The 16,903-nt window shown below is 36.4% G+C and overlaps 1 protein-coding gene across 2 annotated transcripts in view; it reads left to right on the top strand.

The window, feature by feature from the left end:
* Window positions 1–16,186, top strand: part of LOC135605172 (protein unc-13 homolog) — a 67,390-nt gene extending 51,204 nt beyond the window's left edge. For both annotated transcript variants that reach the window (XM_065094948.1, XM_065094949.1), the window contains exons 20-27: window positions 6,912–7,090; window positions 8,437–8,518; window positions 11,731–11,841; window positions 11,927–12,033; window positions 13,798–13,875; window positions 13,950–14,045; window positions 14,375–14,470; window positions 15,708–16,186. In XM_065094948.1, coding sequence (XP_064951020.1) covers window positions 6,912–7,090; window positions 8,437–8,518; window positions 11,731–11,841; window positions 11,927–12,033; window positions 13,798–13,875; window positions 13,950–14,045; window positions 14,375–14,470; window positions 15,708–15,869 — 911 coding nt within the window. In that variant the 3' untranslated portion in view covers window positions 15,870–16,186. The remainder of the gene's footprint in view (window positions 1–6,911; window positions 7,091–8,436; window positions 8,519–11,730; window positions 11,842–11,926; window positions 12,034–13,797; window positions 13,876–13,949; window positions 14,046–14,374; window positions 14,471–15,707) is intronic.
* The last annotated feature ends 717 nt before the right edge of the window (window positions 16,187–16,903 follow it).

Below are 16,903 nucleotides of genomic sequence, written 5' to 3'. Positions count from 1 at the left end.
AAAATTACTTGTCCCAAAGAACAGGATGGAACACACAAGGCATTAGCTCGAAAAAGAAAATCATCAAAGATAGAAAATTGCTGAAAAGAACCTGATTTATAATTTTGTCTTATTGAGCTGAAATCCACATCATTCTCATAGAGATCTTTGAATGTCTCAAATCCAACCATTTTGACTTTGATGGTTGATAATAAAGAATGCTTTCTACTCAATGCCTCAACAACTAGGTTTTGAACACCAGATTTGTACTTGTTAGTAAAATTATAAGATTGCAAGAACCAAGGATTTTAATTTCGAATAATACTACCCATATAGAGTGGTACGTACCGGTCCGTTGGCAGACCGGTACGCGGACTGCTCGCTACCGAGCGGTATCGTCAATTGAGGCTGTTTTTGCCCCGTTACCATCCTAATTTGGTCAGTAAGTCGATTTTGACCGTCGTCGCCCGCTACCGGGTGGTATTAGCTGAGGGAGAAGAAAAAGGAGACCTGGAGATCTGGTGTTGCTCTCCCTCGACAATCCTGAACTTACCGCTCGGTATACCGTACCATACCGAGCTGAGCTCGATACTCTAGTACGGTACGAAATTACGAACCTTGGCAAGAACTCTACCCAAGCTTGTGCTGGAGATTAATGAACTTCAATGCCGCATAATCAGAATCTAGGACAAATGGTTTGGCAAAAAAATACTGACTCCAATGAGATAAGGCATATAAATGGCATAGAACTCCTTATATTAAGTAGAATATCTTCTTGTATCATTTAGCTTCTCACTAAGAAAGGCAATGGGTTTTCCTTCTTGACTCAAGACAATCAATATCCATATTAGACGCATCACATTCAACCTCAAATACCTTATCAAAATTAGGTAGAACTAAGATAGGAGCTTTGGTGACCTTTCTTTTTAACAGCTCAAAAACATCATCAGCTTCACTAGTCCACTTGAATTTATCACTTTTTAGGTATTCGGTGATTGGTGCAACAATAGAGCCGAAACCCTTGATGAATCTTTTGTAAAAAAAAAGTTAAAACCATGGAAACTCCTCATATCATATAGTGAAGCTGGTGTTGGCCAATTAAGAATAGTCTCTACCTTACTTTGATCCATCATGATTCCATCTTTTGATATAACATACCTCAAAAACACCACATTAGGAGTTAAAAAATCACACTTCTTTAGATTAACATAAAGCTTTTGCTGCCTCAAAATAAGAAAGATCTCTTTAAGATGATTCATATGCTCCTTCTCGCTTTTGTTGTACGCCAATATGTCATTAAAGTAAACCACAACAAAAGACCCAATGCTTGGCTTAAGTATGTGATTCATAAATCTCATGAAAGTGCTAGGAGCATTAGATAACCCAAATGGTATAATCAATCATTCATACATGTCATCCTTAGTTTTAAATGTTGTTTTTCACTCATCTTCAGGCCTCATTCTAATTTGGTTATAGTTACTCAAATCAATTTTAAAGAAAATAAAAGCACCAAACAATTGATCAAGTAAATTATCTAACTTTGGAATGGGAAAATGATAACCAATTGTGATTTTGTTGATGGCATGGCTATCCACACATATTCTCCAAGAACCATCCTTCTTAGGTACCAATAAGGCTGGAACCAGGGATTTTAATTTCGAATAATACCGCCCGTACCAGGTGGTACGTACCGGTCCGTCAGTAGACCGGTATGCAGATCGCCCATTACTAGGTGGTACTGTCGATTGAGGTTGTTTCCGCCTCGTTACCACCCTAAATCGGTCGTCACCACTTGTTACCGGGTGGTATTAGCTGAGTGAGAAGAAAGAAGAGGAGAACCTAGAGATCCGGCACTGCTCTCCCTCCTTATCTGAGGCAACGAGGCCTCGACGTCGTCGGCGACTTCTCATCCGCGTGGGGAGAAGAATCCTTGGCAACGTCACGAGGAGAAGAAACCGAGCGTTGTCGAGGCGGCGTTTCTTCTCCCTGTGCGGGCAGAAAAGAGGCAACGTCGCCTTTTTTTCCAACTTATATATATATATAAAATTAAAAAGAGGCGATGTCGCCTCGTTTTTCTACTCGCATGGGGAGAAGAAACCACATGTGTCAAAAAGGGCGACGAGGTAGTCGCCCTTTTTTTACTTATATATATATATATATACCGAGCGGTATACCGAAGTATACTGCTTGGTAATAGTACTGTACTGAGAGAATCTCGAAACTTCGATACGATACGAAATTTTCATCCTTGGCTGGAACCACACAAGGACTCGTACTCTCTCGAATTGGTCTCTTTTCCACCAACTCATCCACTTGCCTTTTAAGTTCTTTATGCTCCTTGGGGCTCATTCTGTATATTGCCTTATTAGGTAACACAGCTCCTAGAGTAAGATCAATGTGATGCTGGATGTCTCTAAGGTGGAAGACCATGTGGAATCTCTTTCGATATAACATCTTGAAGCTCCTCTATGATTGGTTTTATGATTGCTGGTGGCTCCTTGTCTTGTTCATTCTCCTCTACTACTACTAGAGCCAAAACATTACCGCCCCTTTCTAATTCACCATTGCATTCACCATAGGACATAAAAGCACTAACTTCCTTTTTTGGTGGACTAGTTTCAGAAGGTTGTAATGGAGCTAAAACAATCTTCTTTTCATTCACCTTAAAAGAATAAGTATGTTTATAGCCATCATACAACACCCTCCTATCATAATGCCAATGTCTACTCAATAGCAAATACCAAGCATCCATAGGAGCAACATCATACCATACTTCATCTTTATAATTCTTGCCAATAGAAAACGAAACTAAACATCTTTTAGTTACCTTGATGTCATTCCCTTTTTGCAGTCAGCATAGTTGGTAAGGATGTGGATGAGGGATTGTGTCCAACTTTAGCTTCTACACCATCTCCAAAGATACCATATTCTTAAAGCTGCCACTATCAATGATCACCAAGCACATCTTGCCATGAGAAGTGTTAGTATAAAACAAGTTCTTTCTCACCCAACTTTCATCCTCAGCCACATAGGACACTTTTAAGCTACGTTGTAACACAATAGACAAAACATGATAAGCATAAGTAACCTTTTCCTCATTATCATCATATTTTGGTTTGTCGTTTGCTTCATCTCCTTCTCCATCAGTATGATCCTTAACCAAAATAACAATCCTCCTATTTGGACAATCTGAAGTAATATACCTAAATTCATGACATTTGAAATATTTTCGGCCACTTGGTGTAAAAGAATTAGGTGTTTGTTTGCTGCTAGCAGATCCTTCACTCTTGTCTTACACCTTTGACACCTTCTTGCTTTGGAGAGTAAGCTTGGAATTTCCTTCTCTCGTATAACCTTCTTTTGACTCGTACCGAGAACCCTTTTGAAAATTATATTGCTTCTCAGCTTTTAAAGCCAACTTGCTCACATCATTAAAAATCCAATAGGGCTAGAGTTGAACCACTTTAGCAATCTCATATTTCCTCCTAATTATCTTGCAATGGTTTGCTCCTATGGTTCTACAAGCTCTTCTTTTAACATGATATTATTGAACTCTGTTGTGTATTCCTCCACACTAAGATCTTTTTGCTTGAAATCATGGATTTTGAGAAATATCTCTTGTCTATAGATGTCAGACAAGTATTTCCTCTTCAACTTCCTTTTTATTTTCTCCCATGATACGATCTTACTCTTCCCCCCACGTTCCCTTTGCTTCTTCAAGTTTTCCCACAAAAAAGATGCATTCCTTCTGAGTTTGAGTGTCACAAGCTTTACCATTTTTTGTTTTGGTGGTTCATGAAACTCGAACATTCTTTCCACCGTATGAAGCCAATCAATAAAGTCATCAACATTTATTTTACCTTCAAACTCCGGAATATCCAACTTTGAGTTGTACTTGTTCTGTCACTCGTCTTGGTCTCTATACCTTGTTCGATATCTTTCCAACTCCCTTGGGTGAGGAGGTGTATCATCATCAGAACCATACTCTTGGGCATCATTTTCATGCTAGTTGTTTCTTCTCCGAAGTTCTTCAATGATTTCATTATTTTCTTGTAGACTACATAGCAATCTTTGCAGCTGCATCCTCAAGGACAAAACATCATCTTCATGGCCACCACCTTCACTAACTACATATTTTCCATTCCGCCTTTCTATAATCTCTAGCCTTTAGCTCTGATATTAGACTTATACTGAGATAATGAGGAATAAAATTTGAAAGGCTGATAGTTGTATTTGCTTAGAACACTTTTGGAATGAAGATAAATGGATTCACTAAGTTTAAAATCACAAATTGATACAGAAATTCACCACCCTAAGGGTAATTAAACAAGGATACAAAACTTAAAAAAAAAAGACTCACCACTCAAGGAAATATCCAAGAGATACAAAGACTAAACCCATCATTCTTTAGAAAACCAAAGAGATATAGTTAAAAGAGAGAACTCAAAGAGTTTATGAAAATATAATCAGATTCTGAACTCCTTTCTAACTCTAAAATACCAAAATAAATACTAGTGCATGAAACAACCCTCCATGCATAAGGAACTATGAAATTTATTGCTTTACTGCTGATATCTAAGCCTTTTAATGCATTCCTTAGTCATGAAGACAAGTTGAATTAATTATCTCTTTAAATCTGTCCACCAGACCATCTATTAATGAAACAACTAGAAAGTTAAGAGTATGAGTTTTTTTCAACTTATAAAAGCACGTCCCTTAACTCTTTAGCAGGTTTGGAAAATGGGCTTGTAACTCATTTGGCTTATGGGCTGTCACATTTGAGAGGTCTGGATTAAAGGCTATGGAATAAGCATTGTCGGTTGTAGAGAATACCATAGGATCAGCAAGATTTAGACGAGCTTGTTGTAGCAAATTAGGCACTCCCGTGTCAGGATGAGCTGATTGAACCAAGTTGTATCAAGTGGTATGCCTATCACGTGGCCTAGTCTAATATGAAAATGAGCTTATCACCTGATAAGCTCACCATATTAGGCTTACTGAGCAGTACTTCTGATCTCTTACTATGAAATAAACCTACCCGTTGTATTTCAGTGTTGGGTCCCTTCTTTATGATTATTGTTTTTAATAAAGTTGTCAATTTTGATAGTTCTCTATCTATCTTTTTCCTTTGTTGCCTCCTCCTCCTCTGTCTGCTCCTTTATTACAGACTCCTATGACTCCTTTACAAGCTCCTCCTCATGTGTTACCATCAGTGCTGCCTCTTGGTCCATGTTGCTGCCTCATCATCTGCATCAGTGTCACCTCCTCATCTGCATCTTTGCCGCTATTGCTTCCTTCTCTTCTCCTATGACTCCTTGTCTATGTCATCACTAAGGGTCACAATTTGGTGTACTGGTGTCGTAACGGTCAAGTTTCGGATCTGCACCCTATCTGTTCGTACTGAGAGTTGGTATGTTGGTACATACCAAGTTTTGAAAAAAAAAAGTTTGTAAAACAATAAATAAATTGCTCAGCTTGGACCCTGTGTTGCCTTGTATTGATCAGTGCTGGTCCTATACCGATGAGTACCAGCCTTGTACCAGGTGTACTGTGTGGCACAGGCCCTGAACCGCTCAGTACTGGTCTGTGTACAGGTAATTGGTAAATACTGCCCATTCCGTACTTCCTTTCTCTTTCCCTCTAGTCTGGATGGTACTGTCCAATCTGTAGTGTCAGTATGCATACCTCCTTTCTCTTTCCCTCTAGTCTGGATGGTACTGTCCAATCTGTAGTGTCAGTATGCATACCTCCTTTCTCTTTCCCTCTAGTCTGGATGGTACTGTCCAATCTTTAGTGTCAGTATGCTGACCCAAACCAGTGTTATGCAGATTTGTCTGTCAGGTGTCTGCACCAGAACAAGACTTTAAATCCGAGATGAGTATGCTAGTACCTATGGTTCCATGGCTTTGCTACTATTTTACCTACGTGACTATAGAAGAGTGAATTTAATATGATACTCAAGAAATGACTTTCTTCTTTGTTTTTAAATATGGCCTTCTCAATCATGGTTCCTGAATAGAAATTAGCAAAGGTGTGTGTGCTGCTTTCACATAACGAACAGAATTAATAACAGTAGGTTTTAAGAGAACAAGAAAATATATCTTAGCTGGTTTCTGTTCTCTCCCGACTTTCTTTTCCCTTCTCTTCTACCACTTTTATCAATTTTATCAATCAAACAGGTTGTAAGCAATCATGCTGGTTTTTTAGCATTACACTAAGATGTCAGTGAAACTTTTCAATTTTTTTTTTCCACATGGAACTGTATGGATATTGTTTTAGAACATAATGTTGTTCTTGCAGCAGATCATTAGTAAACTGCTCGTTGTCAATATCTCATTTCATGCTAAAGCCATGATAGTAAAGACTGATAGAATAATCTCCTAAATAAGTCAGTCAGGAGGACTGGTGGGGGTTTGCTACCCAAGATCGATATCCTTGGTGAAGACTAATATCTTTAGAAAATTTTGGTTTTGTTTTGTTTTAAACTATTTATCTTAATCTTCTTGCTTTGATTGCTGACATTCATTTGAAACTCGGGATGTTTAATATCTGTATTTAAGGTTGTCATCTGTTTAGAATTAATGCTACTTTATTTCAATCTGCTTGTGTGAATTTTAGCTTTTTTTTTCTTTTGATTGTTTATATTAGAAGATTGAATTTGCATTTTCCTGCATTTTCTTCCATATTGCATATAGCACTGTTGTTATATTTCCCTACTTCTTGGTACATAGCAGGTGGTACGTTCGTGTTTTCCTTTTTTTTGTTAATATATTATGTAACAGCTATTCTAGAAAATTAAGAAATACCAGTTCATGATAGGTCATATGTGGAAACTATCTTTGCTTGTATCACTTAAGTTGATTTCAAGTCAAGTTACTAATTCCTTGGTTTACCTTTTGTATACTGTAACTTCATGTCTATGGCTCCTGCAGTTAATAAAGAGGATCTGATACCACCTGAGCCTGTTCTCACACGATACAGGAAGGAAATTGGAATTAAGGCTTTTGTAAAAAAAGAAGTAACAGAAATTAGATTGATTGATGAGAAGAAATCATATCAGATTAACTCACTTACAACCATAAAACTCTGTGTACGATTGAATACTCTACATGTGAGTACCTTTCTTATCCTTGTATCTAAGCTTTAGAATTAAAGTTTATTTTGTTAAGTTGAGCAATAATGCCAATACCATCATGTCTATTAACTTTCAATATGATGTTCTTGCATTGCTTTTTATATTTCATTTTCTACTGTTGTTTCTTTTGATGATGCTGAAGTTGATTTAATGATACCTGTGCTAGTCTACTCGGACTTTGAATGTCACCTGTAGTTGCCAACCTTGGTTCTTCACTTCAGTCATTATATTAATTACTTCATTTTTTATACTCTTTAAGTTTAAGGTATTTATATTTTGCATGCCTGAACTCATGCAGTTAACTAGTACAATCAACATAAAAGAAGATTAAGTTTTGAACTCGTATACTAATCATAGTGCCTGCTGTAGTGTATACCATTGTGTTTAAATTAAAATGCAGATTTCTTGCAAAAAAAGTCATCTTTCTCCGTAGATCCTCTTGGATTTAGTCCATGGAATTAGAGACACTTTCATTCTCAGTTATTTAATAGTTTTAATTGTTCAAAATTAAATTGTTCAATGATCATACCTTGGGATTTGATGATGCATCATGATTCTTACCAGTGAGGTGTCATTTATGTGTCGATTGTACTATTATTCACACACATCTAAGCATTACATATAGTACATGGTTTATAACACGGGTTTTAGTCCATGTGAATCTAAATCCTATACCTCTCCATTTCTTAGGGGATTGCCTTGGCTTAAACTCCCATGGTTGTGGGCAGGTGTTTAGGGTAATACATTCCATGCTTAAATTTAATTAGTTGTAATATCAGGTGCTGAGAATTGTTGATTTATCTCAGGATCATTAGCCTTTGGTGTTTCTTGGTTGAGTCCAGGATGAAAACTTTGACCAATCTTGTGCAGTAGTGCCCATGGGTTCTTAATGCACTTTTTTCCTTCCACAAAGTACTTGCTATCTTATGCATATTGAAATTTAAAGGCCATTGAAGGTCAAATTTAGAATGGGCAGAATGTTTCATATGGATTCGGAAAAACATTTTGTGTTGTATGTACAAAATTAATATTCTTGACATTTTTACAAAGTTTTCCAGTCGTTTTTCTAAATTATCATCTATTAGAAACTTATAATGCACTTGAGATGGTTCTAAATTGTTGCAATATGGCATTTTAAGTGTACTGGGTTGAAAGTAGATCAGTCCCCTTGTGAGTTTTTTTATTTTTTTTTGTGAGGTAAACAAAGGTAAATCTGTTGACCTTTTCTGCTGTATATCATCTCTGATATACTTTTGGTTTTCTTTCTATGATTTTACATGGTTGCAATTTGTTACTTATAAGGGACTTTGCACCATAAACAGTATGCGATTACTCAATTAAATAAATTGGAAGACAGCATTCAAGAGCGGTGGACGAGGAAGAAGCCAGAGAATTTTGTCATAAGTAAGCATCTGTACTTGTTATTCTTTATGCCATCCTTTTCATAACACTTACTACACTTGGGACATGTCCTGAACTATTTATTAGAAAAGCATGGCAGTTTATGCTATGGGTGATGGATGTTAAGGCATTATCATTTTTTTCTTGCTAATATTCTAAACTAATATTAAATGACCTTCTCTTTAAAGGATATGATTTATCAAACGTTATTATTGATTGTTTGCTTTACAAATTGTTTTGACTAAATGGGGTTAATTTTTTTTTATTTTTTTTCAAAGGATGTGTATTATTAATCACACATTATTTAGACATGAAAGGGGCCTATGAGAAGGTAGCATAGGTCTAGGAGCACTAGATTTTGGAAAAATAGCCACAAAAGTTGTTTGCAGCAAGGTTAAAATTCTCATCTGTCAGAACCATAGTGGTCCATTGGCGGACTCGTATAGGGTCCGGCTTATAGCAGCATACTGAGGCAGTGTCTTGATACATACTGCCATAGGACATGAGTTTCGGTTGGTCTAAACCAGTTGGAATCTAAAAGAACCATGTTTTAGGATTGTTTCCTTCCTTTCTAATTCAAGTTAAGATTCATAAATTTTAAGTGGTTTTAATTTTAAAAAAATAAATAATGAATTGAAACATGTATGGAACAAGGATCAGAAGTTATATCTAAAGAATACATGTATACACAAACAAATTTTAAGCATAATAGATTTGATGTAAATATAATCAGATACTTATTCGTATTACCAAAATGATCATCTAGGTCCACTATAAATTAATAGAGATTTAAGAGAAAGTAGAGTGAGAAGAAGGCAGGTAGAGGATTGTCTAGTCCTCTTTGAGGGATCTCAAAGAGGACCCAAGTCTCTTGGTGTCTTTGGACCAGGCAATGGGCTTATTGCTCACTTTAGGGCCTGTAACAGATAAAAACAAGATGGTAAGCCCAGTTCAGGAAGTCTACAAGGTGGTAACCATTGAACCAGACATTAATAGTCCGAGGAGTGTTCTGCATGCCAATTCATGCCTGCACTGGTCAGTACCACTTGATACATATCGGTTTGGGACAAATTTTAAGACCTCAATTTAAGGAGAAGGTTCTGCTGCTGGGTTTCTCGTAACGGGGTTGGAGGAATTAAAAATTTTGAGTTGCATGTTGTAGTTGGAGTTAGACAGTAGCTAGATTTTCTTCGATCATTTCCAGGTTGAATGTGCACATTATCCAGGGAAATTTCCTGGTAATCAATGTGACTAACCTTCAAGTATGCATAGGTTTTCATATTTGACAAATGGATCAAAATATTTACATTCAAGCAATGGCTACAATTGTTTTTGGAATTTTTTCATTGCATTGTAATCTACTCAAGGATTGCCAAACTGACTGGTTCAGTATGGTTTGGCCAGTATTTATTGGTCTGACCTTCGACCGGTAGGCCGAGCAACCCAAACCAGATGATCCGATCTGGTTCAGTATATTATACTAGTGCTCGGCTTGTGATTGACTTCACCCATCGCTGCCTGCCACCAGGTACATCTCCTCTGCTGCCCTCTCTTCCTTTTTTTCCTTCTTCTTTCTCCTCCCTCCTTTTTCTGAAAATATTCCGTTTCCTTTTTTACCTTCTTCCTCTTGCTTCTTCCACCCCTCCTCTCCCTCCCCCAAAGATACCATGGTATGTCCTGGCATACTGGAAACATGGTACGCTGAAATAGACCAGACCAGTACCTCTGGCCATGGATCTGGCGTGGGTCTCAGGAACGAAAATTGCATTCATTGCCTCTAGTACCAATGAAAAGGAAAATCTGAAGAATGTGCTTCAATCTCTTGGGTAAAGAAGGTAGGAAGCTTCAGCTGATGTGGCTCCTTCATATTTGTAGAGTTTAGATGTTGTAGTGTATCCAGTTTCCTGTAAGGACATTCCCCTTAAGCACTTCATGTTTTCTCACTTCAACTATAACCTCTAAGCTCAAGTTAAATACGGTGTGTTTGATGAAACAATGGAGATCACAAAATTATCTTTCCTCTTTCATCTGAAGGAAGCAGTATTTTCCAGGTTCTATGGCTAGTGGCCACAATCTGGCCAGGTCTACAGAAACCATTGCTGGTTTGACCTGACTTGGAGCGAAGTTTTGAGTAGTGTTACATTGAACATTTAGTGATGTAGTGATTTAGTAGAAAAAATCCTACCTTTTATTCTACTCTGGTCTCAAGTTGGAATTTAGAGAATTGGAGCATTCTGACCTGGTTTAAATTATGTATTGTGCACAAGCACTTTACTTTTGACCATATCGGTTGGTATGGACCAAAATTTACTGATCTGATGAGCTATCAGTATGTGGACTGAGCAGTTTTGCTTGGTCTGGTTCAATACTGGGTGTAACACTTGATACACTTGTCATATTGGGCATACCCTCCAGTAAGCGTGCCAGTAGATGGGTACCAATCCGCTGTGCACAGCTCTCTCCAAATATCACAATGCAGATGGACTTAGCTTTTAAATTTTGGCACAATGTCAAACAGCGATCAGTTACACCTTGGTGCTTTGGTCTCAAGCAAAAGATATCTCTCTGCACTTTAATGTGCACTCAAAAGAATACTAGCAAATATTGCTTCATTTTAAATGTTGTAGTAGTAGTAGTCCACCCTCTCTCTCTCTTCACTTTGGATGTCTCTCCACATGTAGATAGACCTAGTTTTTAAATCTAAGCACAGTATTCTACAGTAATTAGTCTAATCTGGATGCCTCAAATTCTATATCCTTTAAATCTTCACTAAAAAAGGCAGCAAAAGAGAGTTGCTTCTGTGATAGGAATCTGGTATCTGAAACTCCAAACCAATGTATCAACAATTGGGTTCCAAATGTTTGGTTGACATAATAAAAATACTTCAGTCAACATGGGTCGTGAAACTTGCATGCTTTGAGATGGTCGGCTATTAATTCTACTAGTTGTGGTAGCTATTTGTTGCCTTTTCTTTAATTTAAAAGGTTACACACTAATTAATTACTAGTGAGTGGATTTGCTTTGATTTCGAACTTTCCTGTAATCAATGTATTGACCATAATGGAATGACTACTTGTGAATGAGACAAGGGATGAGTCTGTTGTGTTGTAAATTTATATCTGTAGTTTAAAAACTGCAATTGCAAACAATTCAGGATAATGGGAATTTTGCAAGAAAAGATAACTAAGTGCATTATATTCTCAATTTTTATCCAGGACGATCAATGAATGAGAAATCTATAAGCTTTAAGGTGAACCAGAAGAATGCATTTGATGGAAGTAGAAAAGACATCAATGCAGCTATCGACAGGATATGTGAATTTTCAGGTAAGATTTCATGTTATTAGATCTGACCTTAAATTTAAAGGTTTCTAATAATATATTGTTGACTGTACTAATATGCTTTCTTCAGGAACAAAAATCATTTTTTGGGATTTGAGGGAGCCATTTATTGAAAATTTATATAAGCATAATGTTCCTCAGGCCAGGCTGGAGGTACTTATTGATGCTTTTGATGTGGTAAGTTATCCATTTGTGGGTAATTCAGGAACTGTTAGGCAGTTGAGAAGAAATTAAGTTTGAGAAAGTGCAATTACAATTGGTACAAGTCATGTTTGATCGAATCTTTCTTAAAAATCAAAAAAACTATGATCAGATAGTTCGTGTTGAATAATTTGCACAAGACTATTTGTTGTTTTAGTCTCGTACTTCCATCTTTTGAATTAGAGTCATACTATTACTTACTCGATATTGTCTTTCAGAATGGGAACTGCAGTGCAAAATTTAGCCTTGTTGACAACTTATTCCATAAAAAAATTGCTAGTAGATCAATATTCTTGAAGCTTGTCATCTTCAATGAGTGCAGAACCAAGGAATGGCATGTTGTATTGGTGTGGCCTATTTCTAGGTTACAAAACACCTAGTTTCCACTGGTAGATACATGAGTTTTTTGTGTGTATTTATTGTAAATGTTAGCTTTCACCTATATGCTAAACTAATCCCGATGCCAAAAAAAGAAGACATGGATCAAACACATAAACAGGGATCCATAAGTGGAGGCCTGATGGCAACCTAATGAAGTTTTCTCAAAACTGGCCACAAGGGAATTTAACCATTTAACCTTAATGTACACATGGCAATGTCACTATGGGTTTGAAATTCAATTGCAAACTATCTAAGAAAAAGTAAATGCTTTTGCATTAGATGAGGGACACACTAGGTGGAATTGGGTGATAATAGATTCCTCTCCAAGAGCATTCTTTTACAGATTATGGAACTATGGGGGAATATGCCAGTTGGAAAGCCTATGGAAAAGCCCAACACCAAACAGAGTGTAACACTTGATGTGGCTGGCCATCAAAGGTAATTTGCTCTGTTTCATGTCCTAAAAAATGAGTGAGAACTAGACGCAGTTTGTGACTGGTGTGGACATCCAGATGGAGCTGTTGTTCATAGTCTCTTCAGTTGTCGATCTCTATGCAAATCTGGAGGGAGGGAGGCTTTGTGTGAAGCATTGATACTCATTGCATCAGCCTAAAGACTTTGAGCCGCTTGAGGAAAATGAATTGTAGCAAACTGCAGGTTTGCATGGGATGCCCTTATTGCCTGCATATTCTGAAAGATATGGGAGGCTAGGAACAGCATGATCATCTGAAAGGAAATCTTGAAGCAGAATGTCTGCTACAGAACTTTGGAACAGTTAAAAAATTTGTAATGGAGATTCCTTTTTCACGGAAGTGTGGGTTTTTGTCTACAGGATGCATATCCTACTTATAACATTTCCTTTTGTTTGCCTCTTTCCATTTTGTACTCCTTGATTCATAACCTTAATTAAATAAGTTGATAGCTTTGCATCAAAAGATAAAAACAATAATATAAGAATGTAGATTTTTCAGAAACATGGACATTCACATTATATTAACAAGAGGAATGAGTAGGGGAACACTTAAAAGATATACTTGTGAGTCAACATCTTCTGATTGCTGACAGAATTTAGCTTTAAGTGATTCATCTGTTGTCTAGGAGGTACACCTTTTTGATGGCATCAAACCTTTTGAATGATCTAGATAGAGTACCAACTTTGTAACTACAATCGACACAGTACCTTATATTATGTGCTTGTTTATGTAGTTACTATGAATCCTTCTTAAAAGTCCCCAGTGTTCTTAATTTTCCATCTCTCATTAACATCATATAAATAATCTGGTCTTTATTTTGTTCCTTGTTTTGCTATTGAGCCTGTGCAAGTTTTGATACTGTTGATGTCACTGTTGGGTTTTGCAGGTTTTGAATCAGCTTTGTGATGTGATTGTTGAACCACTCAGGGATCGCATTGTCACTGGGCTCCTCCAAGCATCATTGGTACTTCATACATACTAATTTGGAGATTACCTTAATGCTAGAGTGGTTTTTATATTCTAGTTTTCTTGGTGTAGGATGGCTTATTGCGGGTAATACTTGATGGAGGTCCTTCACGTATTTTCTTAACTAGTGATGCTAAGTTTATTGAAGATGATCTTGAAATCTTGAAGGTAGAAATTTGCCTCATCTTTTCTGAATAAGCTTCTGAGAATCAATATATATTATGCTTGATATATTCAGTGTGTCTCCTATGGTTTGTAATTAGTTTTAACTTGGTAAAACTGATATTATTTCGTGAAGCTTAACTTCAAACTTCTGATGTTCTTGAATGTACTTATATTCTCATTCTTTATGCCAAAAAAGACTTTTGTTACTGATTTGCAACTTGTTTTACTTTGTGAACCTTTTGCATGAACCTCTTCCTACTTACAATGGAAATATAGTAGCAATTGACTTCAAGACGAGAATGTTATGCAATTTGATACTTTGTGATATGCAGGAATTTTTCATATCTGGTGGAGATGGGTTGCCTCGAGGGACTGTCGAAAATCTAGTGGCACGTGTTCGACCTGTAATAACTTTGCTTAGCTATGAGGTATTTTATCTTGTTTCACTATCATATTTGGATAGCAAGAAAAATAAAATAACTGTAACATAACTCGACAAGTCTAAAGCAGAAACACCGAGAAATACCAGTTATAAGATAGGTGTTTTTAATTTAAAAACACCATTGCACGTATGCTATCCTACTATAGATATAGCTTGTGCATATAATATCATCCTATCTTGGCTTTCTTTCCCTACTTGTACCTTATAAATGTTGTAACAAGTCAAACCCCACAACTTTTGGCTACAGCCGAAAGCATTCGACTTTGTCATTTGTAATACACATGAAATACGACTTGACCGGAATGATATTTTAGCCCTTATAACAATCATAGGTCCCACATTAACGGCACCTTATGCAATGGATCATCCTTTTTATGCAAGATCCATAGACTAGGCAGCATCATAAGATATGCAGGCTTGGTTGGATCTAATTAATTGGATGATGTTGGGGAATGATTGAGAGAGCATTGCAAAATAAAAAAATAATAGAAATAGCTAAATGCTGGAAAAATATTAAATAAATTTTATGTAAGATATCTAACTTTTCAAAACAAATATGTAAGAAAAATATGATAGGTAAATTAGTATAGAAGATAATAGTGGAAAAGAATAGTTAAATAATAATTAATAATTCGTATGATATATTTCTTATAAATTGATATTGATTATGAAATATGTACAAAAAAATATGATAGGTAAATTTGTGTAAAAGATAATAGTGGAAAGTAATAGTGAAATAATTTACTAGTAAGTAGTGTGATATTTTTATTATAAATTAATATTGAATATACTGTAGTAAATAACTATCATATGAATGTTATGCAAAAGATCTAAAATGAAATTAATATATTCATAGTTATATTTTCTTTGTGCATGCTCATGACAGGTGGCATTCATATTTCTTGCCCAAATCACTTGGAATTTGAAATGCCACACCAGACAAATGTGAGGTTACAATCAAAATGCTGGATTCGAGTTGTTGGTAGACTACCCTATCATTAACAGTAATAGTTTTTGGGGAAAAGCAGAGGGAGAAATTCACATGTAGACCTACTTGGAGGAATAATCATTCAATAGATGAGCCTGTAATATAGCTTTGATCTGATGAGTTTTGCTCCAACTATTCTAAATAATGGTTTGAGTATTTAATTTGATTTTTTTTTGTTCTATTTATCATTCTTTTCTTTTCTATTTTTCTAACAAGGTTTATGATATCTTCACAGACACGTGTTCTGATCGACGACTTGAAAGATGTCAGTCAAGGAGGCAGAAGCAAATTTGGAGCTGATTCGAAAACTCTTCTAAGGATTTTATGTCATCGAAGTGATTCTGAGGCCTCTCAGTTCCTGAAAAAGCAGTTCAAAATTCCCAAGTCATCCAGTTGAGAGAATCTTGTGTTTGGAAGTTTTGAAATTTAGATCAATCTAGGATTTGATGGATCCTAATCTCATTCTTTTCTCAATCTGCATATTGTAAAAACAAACTGGTATCTAGTTCTTTGTATATTTTCAAAGAATCGTGAGACAAAAAAAAGAGCTGAATACTCTGCATTGGAGACATCATTTCAATTCTGCTGGGAACATAAGCTATTGACACCCAATGATCATATTAGATACAAAATCTTGTATTATCAAAGTCCATGGTGAATATGGTGATAAAAACAGCCAAGGAAATAATTAGATTGTCTTAGTTTCTGATTCAATTTTAGTCTCATTTTGTTGCTGTAATATAGATTCATAATAAGTGCTATTTTGTGATAGCGGGACCCACGAGATCGATGATCGCGATGCATGAAGATGCATCGAGATATTGACGGAACCGACGAGGACGAGATGGACGATCACAGGGCATGGAGATGTACCGTTGCACACATAGATCTTGATGTAAGTGATTAGGCCTATTGGCTCGGGCATAATCACATTAGGTTGTGGTCCATGATCATCCGGTGTGATTGCTTATATACATACTAGATATGTATATATATTTGCATACGATGTAGATATATATTAAATATGTATATGTGTGATATGTCATATTATGAGATCAAATCATAGAAACATCTCTCTCGATAATATTAAGTCGGTGAATGTGAGGTAATTATATTGATTCACGTGGTCTTCTATCGTTATAAGTAGGAATCGATTCCTGGTGTAGGTTGAGCTAGTCAAGTCCCTCGAGATTCACCTATATCGCGATTCGTTATTTTGTTTATGACATAGAGATTCATCGGTGACCTGAGGACATGGTATGCTTGGTCGAGTCCCTCGAGGTTATATCATCAAATCAGATTCGACTTAACCAAGCATCATGGCTGGTCGAGTCCCTCGAGACCATGATGATTCGAAGGTCGAACAAGACGGGAATCACAAGTTGTGATCGGTAAGAGTTGTCTACCTTTTAGGCTTTAGTGTGATTGGTC

Source organism: Musa acuminata, chromosome BXJ2-2, assembly GCF_036884655.1.
Source record: "Musa acuminata AAA Group cultivar baxijiao chromosome BXJ2-2, Cavendish_Baxijiao_AAA, whole genome shotgun sequence".
NCBI lineage: Eukaryota > Viridiplantae > Streptophyta > Magnoliopsida > Zingiberales > Musaceae > Musa > Musa acuminata.
Note: the sequence above shows the minus strand (reverse complement) of the source record. Positions and strands in the feature narration are given on the sequence as shown.